At 30.2% G+C, this 8392-nt stretch overlaps 1 protein-coding gene and 1 pseudogene across 1 annotated transcript in view; both read right to left on the bottom strand.

Moving 5' to 3' along the window:
- Positions 1 to 2331, bottom strand: part of LOC115243189 — a 16376-nt pseudogene extending 14045 nt beyond the window's left edge.
- Positions 2332 to 3567: 1236 nt separating this feature from the next.
- Positions 3568 to 8392, bottom strand: part of LOC115243188 — a 6857-nt gene continuing 2032 nt past the window's right edge. Inside the window, exons 2-5 of the mRNA XM_029819970.1 lie at positions 6827 to 6907; positions 5174 to 5433; positions 4748 to 4976; positions 3568 to 4319 (exon numbers count right to left, since the gene is read on the bottom strand). Coding sequence (XP_029675830.1) covers positions 3774 to 4319; positions 4748 to 4976; positions 5174 to 5433; positions 6827 to 6907 — 1116 coding nt within the window. The 3' untranslated portion in view covers positions 3568 to 3773. The remainder of the gene's footprint in view (positions 4320 to 4747; positions 4977 to 5173; positions 5434 to 6826; positions 6908 to 8392) is intronic.

Below are 8392 nucleotides of genomic sequence, written 5' to 3' on the forward strand. Positions count from 1 at the left end.
TATATTATATATTTTATTGCATTCAATTTTTTGCAAGAGATTTCATGATAAATTGTTTTGATAAAAAATTTGTACTCGTGTCAAATTGTACTTTCTCTTCATCGCGGTGTTGCATATCAACACGTTGTTGAATATCAATCGATTAATTATACCTTCCGTGTTGACACCCTGGCAAGGCCACGCATTTGTCGCATAATTCGCCATAGAAACCCAGTTTACAACGACATTCCCCTGGTCTTCGGCAATAGCCTTGAAGGGGATCGCAACCCTTGCGGCAAATTGGTACATCACACAGATCTCCAGTCCATCCTAAATAATAAATAATATTTTGTCAGTATATTGTTGCACATTTAGATAAACAATATATTTTAATTATCTTTGATTTTTCTATAACACTTTTATTTAAGATATTTTTTATTTTACTATTAATTAATTAATTTATTCTTACTATTAATTGATTTAATTTAATTTTTGTTTAATTTTATTTTTGCGCATATATAAACATTTCATTTAATATAATATTATATAAAATTTAATTTATAATTGTATAATTATTTATATATACCTGGCAAGCATTTTACTTCACCAGCTTCGTCGCAAACATAGTGCGAATTTGGGTGTTGGGATGCCGGTATTTCACATGCTTGCTTTTTCCATTTTGGAACATATCTAGATAATTAAATATAATAAAATATTAATAGAACAATATGTAAGTAATAAATTGAACATAAATAACGGGGATTTATATTCTTATTAATACGAGGAGATAGTGACACAAATACCTATCGGTCAGTCATCAATATGTAAAAGTTGCGAAATATGTCATTGCCAGCCGCAAATATTTTTTCGCAGATTCTTCGAGTTTTAATTTCGCAATATATATAAGAAATAAATTTACATATGCAAATGCTTATTAATTCGAAAAATGTTCCGTGTAAATATAATTGCCATTATGCCAAGGAAAACGACGTTCGAGAATAGTATAAGTATATGTCGAAATTAATTGATAGAAAGGGTTATCCATTTATGTGTGTGTGTGAATTTGGTTTAGAAATTATTAATATTTAAAACATTTTTGGAGATAACGAAATGTCGAATAGGTAGAAAAAAAAAGAGAGAGAGTCATCAAGAAAGTGAGCTATAATGAAGTCTAATATAGTGTAATCAAAAGAAATAATTTTGAATAATAAAATAAAATATTTAATTAGAAATTAGAATTTTAGAAATTTATAATTGGAATTTTTCCAATATTGAAAAAGAATTTTTTTCAATATTTACAGTTTTTGATAATTTAGATTTTATAGAACTTGAATTTAATAATATATAATAATGATTATAATTTTATAATTATAACTTAAAAATTTTATAATAAATAAGCTTGTAATAAAAATTATAAAATTAAAGAAAACAGTTTTAAATTTATTTTTATCGAAAGTTGAAAGAATATTGTCTTAGATATTTTAATATAATAAATATCTTGCTGCAAAATATAAAAAATATAAAAATATAATAAATTGATATCTTGATAATTAAAAATAACAAATCTAAAATTATATGTTTATATATATCTCACAATTTTATATTTTGTAGACAATATAATTTATCACAATACATATATAAACTAATTTTTTTGTGTTTTCAAAATTACAATGCTAGTCTTATAGAGAACTTGAACTTGAGAAATAATAAAAAGGAAAGTTTTAGATTTCTTTTCTAGAAAATATCTGGGATATAAAAATAACTCACTATCTTTGACTCTCTTTAAACTATTCAACATCTATATTAATTTCTGGATTGTGATTTACGATACCTGGGCCCGGCGGCGAATCCGATGGGCAGCACAGAGGCCCCTAAGACCGCGGTAATCGTAATTAATCCATTGTTCACGTTTGATTGTGCGAGTTGATAAGGAAAGTTGACGAGGAAGGTAGCGAAGAACAGTGGTATCAGCATCTTGGCTTGACTTCCGAGTCAAGACTGGAAGGATGAAGACGTTCAAGGCGATGCCTAGGATAACGGGACCTTGTTCGAGGTCACGGCACACTTTTCACCATATGCGTGCGTGTATGTACATGAGTGCGTACGTTCGCCTGGTACAGCTCCGAGTTTTTCGTCGACTCATCGCGAGTTCGTCATTCGAGTTCAATGCACTTTGTGAACAAGATGAAAGACAGGATGAAGAAAGTAGAAAGAGAGAGATGATCTTTCTCGAGAAGAGCAATTTCAAATATCTTTGAAAATCCTTGAAAAAGGTCTCCTTTAAGATCCTTTTCAAATCCCATAGTCACAAAAAGCTCTTTGTTCATGGATTTTTTCTGCTCGAAAGAGCCTTTCTATCGTTGCGAGATTTTTAACAAAACCATCTCAAATTAAAATTTATTATAAAATAAGAAAAAAATTAAAAATTAAAAGACGCGATTAGAATTTGTCTTGAAAAAAATTTCTGGTTTCAATATATATGTTTTTTGATAAAAAAAAGAATACATTTAATTTTCAAAATTAATTTCGGGAATGTTTTTATTCGCGAGTTTTTTTTTTCTAAGGTTAAATTTCTTATAAAAGATTAAATCCTTTTATGTACATTTATATGCACAGAGAAAAGACATAACTATAAAATAGAATAACAGTATTAATAAAAATAAAAATAATAAAAATTTAATACGATATCATAAAACACATTTAAGAAAAAATTTGTATGCAATATTATAGTACATATATTAATAATATTATAAAATATTATAGACAATAAAGTAAAATAAAGCGTAAAGTTGATCTTATAATTTATTTTGCTAACATTAAGTATTATACAAATATACAAGTATTATACAAGATGGCAGCTGTGTATTTACAAATAAATACTTAGAGCTCGGCTGTCAATTTTCGTCGATAGGAACTCTTGGAATTCAGTCTATTCGTTGCATTACATTGAGCTAGAACGGCGTTATGTCCATCATATATTTTTCATTACATAAAAAATATCCAAGAATCTGTAAAATTTCTCTCTCTTTCTCTCTTTTTTTTCTCTCTCGACTAATATCGCTATTTTTTTATTTGCTATACGTACACCTACATTACTAAGCTCTCATTTGTACATTTGATCTATCAACATTCTTCTTTTTCTCATACATTTTCTCATTATCGAGAATTTTTACAAAAACTATGAAACAATTTACAATGATAGTGTTCTTATAATATTCGCAGTATTTTGCAACATAAAAAATATTCGAGCATCTCTCGTCTTTTTTAAAATAATTTTGCTCCGGAAAGAAGAACTTTTTTATAAGATGTAACCTAACCTAACATCGCTATACAAAAACGATGCATTTCGATTGAAATGTTTTATGGTATTTTTCTTTCTCGTATGAAAACGATGAAATGTGCGAATATTTTTTTCACTTCCCATATTTCATATAGAATTGACATTTCTTTTATATTCTTTAAAATCTTTAAATAATTATATTTTAGAATTTTTTTTGGAGCGCGAATCATTAATTATCTTTACTTGTCACTGGTTCTCATTTAAAACAGAAAAAACCTTCATTATCGCATTATTGTTATATATAATATAAGTAATATATATATATATACACGCGAAGAGAGAGGAATGTTGAGATGAAACTTGACCGTCTTCATAATAAACGGAAATATTCGTTTATTTATCTTCCATATTTTTTATGCTATCGGAAGCGGAAGACAGTATTTTCTCATAAGAGGAAGCAAAATCCCTGAGCTATCCTTGCCGAGTTGGGCGAGAAAATTTCTAGCAGAATTCTCTACGTCTGCTGAATCACGTTCGTGGTCGCATTTTGCGTATTTGCGGTCACATCTTGGATGTTCGCATTCGCATCTTGCACGTTTACGTTCACATTTTGCACATTCGCATCTTGCATATCTGCATTTGCGTTTATATCCATTTCCGTCCACGATTGTTCGTTTATATAATCGATATAACTACTTGCGAAGATATCACTATCTGTCTGATTCGGCTCATATTTGAAGCATGATATCATATTCCATTTATTAGACTTCATCTCTGCTGCCGTCGGACATGCCATTTCTATATTGTTTTTGTTCTTTCGTCTTTTCGAAATAATTGCTTTAATAAGTAATACCAGTAATAGTATTAATAGCCACAATAGAACACTCAGTATAATGTCCCACTTGATAACCCGACAAATGAAGAGATGGATTTCATTTTTAATTTTGTATTTGGCGGTGTCGATAACGATCGAATAGCTACCGGGACCGTCATTGGTAGCTACTCTGATCGAATATCTGCCGGGTGGCAAAGAAATTTGCGCCGATTCACTATCTGCTACCTATAAGAATAAGATTAAATTTAATATATATATTCACGTGAAGTGAATATTCATATATATATAATTATATATATTAATTATAATGTATAATTCACTATCTAATCCGCGATTATTTAAACTTATATATATATATATAAAATTTTTTTTTAATCTCTTTTTGTGAATAATTCACTATCTAATCCGCGATTATTTAAACTTATATATATATAAAATTTTTTTTAAATCTCTTTTTGTGAATATCCGAATATTACTATTCGACATAATATTATTGGATTATTATTATTCTATTTCCAATAAGTAAATATATTTCAACATGTAATACTATTTTCAATAAGTAATTAATTCAAATCTACTTGTAAATATTATTTCTCGAAGTAGAATTAAAGAGAAAAATCGAAATTATATCGACGTTAATAAATCTGAATTACCTGGTTGCCCATAATGCCGTTTCCCGTTTCTTCTTGCCAAGTGACGACGAAAGATGGTCTGATCCTTTTCTTTTTTTTATTTCGAAGTTCCAAGAAGATTTTATCCCCAGGTAAGCTAATTTCTTCGCGTTGTTTATTCAGTTGTGTCTGCCAGTCCATCCACGTAATGTTAGCTTGAAACAAGGGACCATCCTTGAGAGACTGTAATGTAGGCCACCACTTTTCCCAACTGTAATAATTATTATTATAAGAGTGATTTTATGATGTTGCAACAAATAAATGTAGAAATGTAGAAAATATGAAAAAATTTAATCAAATGTAAAAATTTTTATATTTTTATAGACCGCGAATATGAGAAAAGAAAAAAGTTAATTTACTTGATGTCATTTGCGATAGAAGAAAACAAGAAATACAATCATATCATACCTATAATGTTTGATCGCTCCATTCTCGTTGGTGATGATAATCCAGTTGCCCGGTTTCATTTCAATCTTCTGATTCGCAGTATAATGTTTGTCCATTTCCCATATTCCTAATAGATTTTTGCGCAGTGTTATGGCCATGTCGTGTTTATTCATGCGGATAATTTCGTCTTCCTCGGGCGCCGGTAATTTGGTCGGATCATATTGATTTTCCTCTATCCCATATGTTCGATAAAACGTACAGGCGATTTCGCAACTCGAGCACTGAAAGAAAAAAAAAATGTTAGGAGATCGATAAACGCACTATATTTATATTTCATCCATGTAGCATAGTTTATACGGATTCCCGACGATTACAAAACTTAAAAAAAAAAAAAAAAATTACAAGGGCTGTCCATAAAGAAACCGAATTTTTAAAAAAGCGCCCGAATGCAATGACGTGGGGCCATCTGCCTTGTGGCATTATGTAAGTGGGATTCTTTAGCAACTTTCTCACATCACGAGCATGACGCTATCGTTCTTAGTTTACGTTTTATGATAGCTTGAATGAGGTTGTGTTCGGCGTTCGTTATAGAATGTAGAGTATAAGAATATTTTACGATAATTTATCAAATTTTATTTGTTATGATTGAGAAGTCTAACATATTTTTCGCAATAAATTAAAATTAAGAAAAGATCATTTTCTTTTCTAAATATTTGAAGGAGATGCCGATTTTTTATTTTGGCGCTAACACTTTGTCTGGATTTTCCGTGAAAATAGACAGGTAGCCGTTTCCAAAGATTTTGCCGTCTATCCTAAATTTAAACTATTCTCATTGTGCGAGACCGTCATTTCTTTTCCATGAAATCGAAAGTTACCCTCGAGTGACAGTCCAGATTTTCTTTGCGCTTGATCGAGTTTCAATTCTCGCCTCGAAGGTAAAACGAGGGACTAGAAGAATATTGACCTACCTGTATACCCGAAAAAGATACAAAAAATATTTGAAAATTCGAGACCGCGATCACAGATGATTTAAAACTTTGCGCAAATCCGTCTTTAAAAAAATTGTGAGAAAAGTTTATTATAGAGAGAGTTGCGATACGAAAACTATGGTGAGAAAAATTTTTGAGATGTTTTTTCTCGATATTGAGATAATATATTATAATATTGTATACGATATATCAAAATATATTATAACTAACATAAAAGTATATATAATTAATATATGAATATAAATATAAATATATAAGAGTAGAAAAAAAATTAAACAAAATGATATGAAAAGATCAGAAATATTAAATAAAATAATATATTATAGGAATAAAAATTATATCTAATGCTATTTAATCAATAATAATGATCATGTGACAAATGTTTTACCTGTCGTTGAGATGGATGTTTCAATGAAACCAACGATTGGAAGTGAAAAGTGGTCACTCGACGAAATTTTGGCTAAATTAAAGTTAAAAAAAAAATTGAAATTGAAAGCAAGTATATTATGCATGTGATTTATCTTGATTAAATTTGTCGAAAATCTTTTTATTCAAAACAGCTTGATTTGAAAGAGAGAAAGAAAAGAAAGAGAAACAAAGAGGGTGCGAGAGAGAGAGAGAGAGAGAGAGAGAGAGAGAGAGAAAGAGATGCAAGAGTATAGAACATTATCTTATTTTTACTTACATTAAAAAAAACGCCCCTGTTGCAGAATTCAAGCCTCAATTTGTTGTCAAAAGGACCGAGGAATTCGCAGGTTTGCCAGCACTGTAAAAATAAGCATATGTGAAAATTTAGTCTTCAATTTTAAAACAGAATAGTTAGAAAATATATTTTTTCAATTGTTTTATTTAATTGTTGATCTTTTCCAATATTGAAATATTTATATCTTTAGATTTTTAGATTAAAAAATTTTTTAAGTTTTTAAATTTTTAAAGATTTATTTTTTAAAAGACCCTAAAAAAAGCCAGACTGGGCCAGAAAGATTCAGCGGTGAACAAAAACTTCTCATGCCGCTGAGTGGCGCGAGAAGAAAAAGGAGCTATACTAGAAAGACGAGAGCGGAAGAGGGGCAAAAGGGAGGAAAGAAGCTTAATGCAGAAGGGAAGGGTAGAATAAAAAACGTTGAATCGAGCGATTTAAGGAGAGAAGGAGAGGCGAGGGAGGAGGCAGAGGACGAAACATTGCGAGAAAGGTAGAAAAAGGGGGACAGGGGAACTGAATTAGCTCCAACCTGTTCCGGACGCACAACAGGCACCTTCGTTGTTGTTGTCTTCATATTTATTGGGGTACCGACTCTCGAGTGGGCTCGCCCTGTTCCTAAATTCTTTTTCTCTTTTTTTCAGTTTATCTCTTTCTTTTCCTCTTTTTTTCTCTTTCTCTCTTTTGATCCCCGATTACCCTTCTCCATCGTATACCCTTGCTAAGGCCGATTCTTCGCTTCGTAGAAACGAAGGATCCAGTGGGCCCTCACTAATGACATTTCTCGAAAGCCGAGTTGAGATCGGTTGGCTGGCTCCGAAAAAAATTCGAAATTTAAGGAATATACGTTTTCACTTGTAGAATTTATACAATATTATTTTTTATGTCACAGTATTTTATATTACGAAATTGAAGTAAAATGATACAAATGTTTAACAAAAGTAGTTATATTTATAGATAAAGGCAGGATGATGTGTGTGAATATATCTCTTGACTGATAAAAGTTAAGAGCGCGGAATCTAAAATATTAAGCAGATGAAATTTTGAAGAATAGATGTTAGAAAATATGTGCAATAAATTCTTTCTCTTTCATTTCTTTGACGACATCAGGTCCACCGATCTCAACTATCGGTCAATGATCAAGCTTGAATTATCGAGTTACGATCATCGGTTTGAGTCGTAAAACAAAGAGCGCCGTGACACTTCAATCTGAAAATCAATGATTCGTCTGTCCGGCGATGGTAGACTCGTAAAGTGAAATAAATGGACGAGAGAAGAAGTCTCTCACAGTTGGATGAGAGTATATCTTTCGGAAAAGAACGATGATTTAATAGCATGGAACTAGAATGGATTGGAAAAGCGAAGTTAGGAAAGAAAAATGCTAACTAAGAAAATATTTAATAAATATTTTCCAGTAAAATATATTCCTACTAGAAAAATATTAGAAAAAATGCCTTTCAAAATTATTATTTATTATTATTCTCTTATATTTATATTATATAGTTTATATTTGCATCTTTTATATTTATATATAATTAAATATTTACCTAG

The sequence above is a fragment of the Formica exsecta genome, unplaced genomic scaffold (assembly GCF_003651465.1).
Source record: "Formica exsecta isolate Colony F162 unplaced genomic scaffold, ASM365146v1 scaffold696, whole genome shotgun sequence".
NCBI lineage: Eukaryota > Metazoa > Arthropoda > Insecta > Hymenoptera > Formicidae > Formica > Formica exsecta.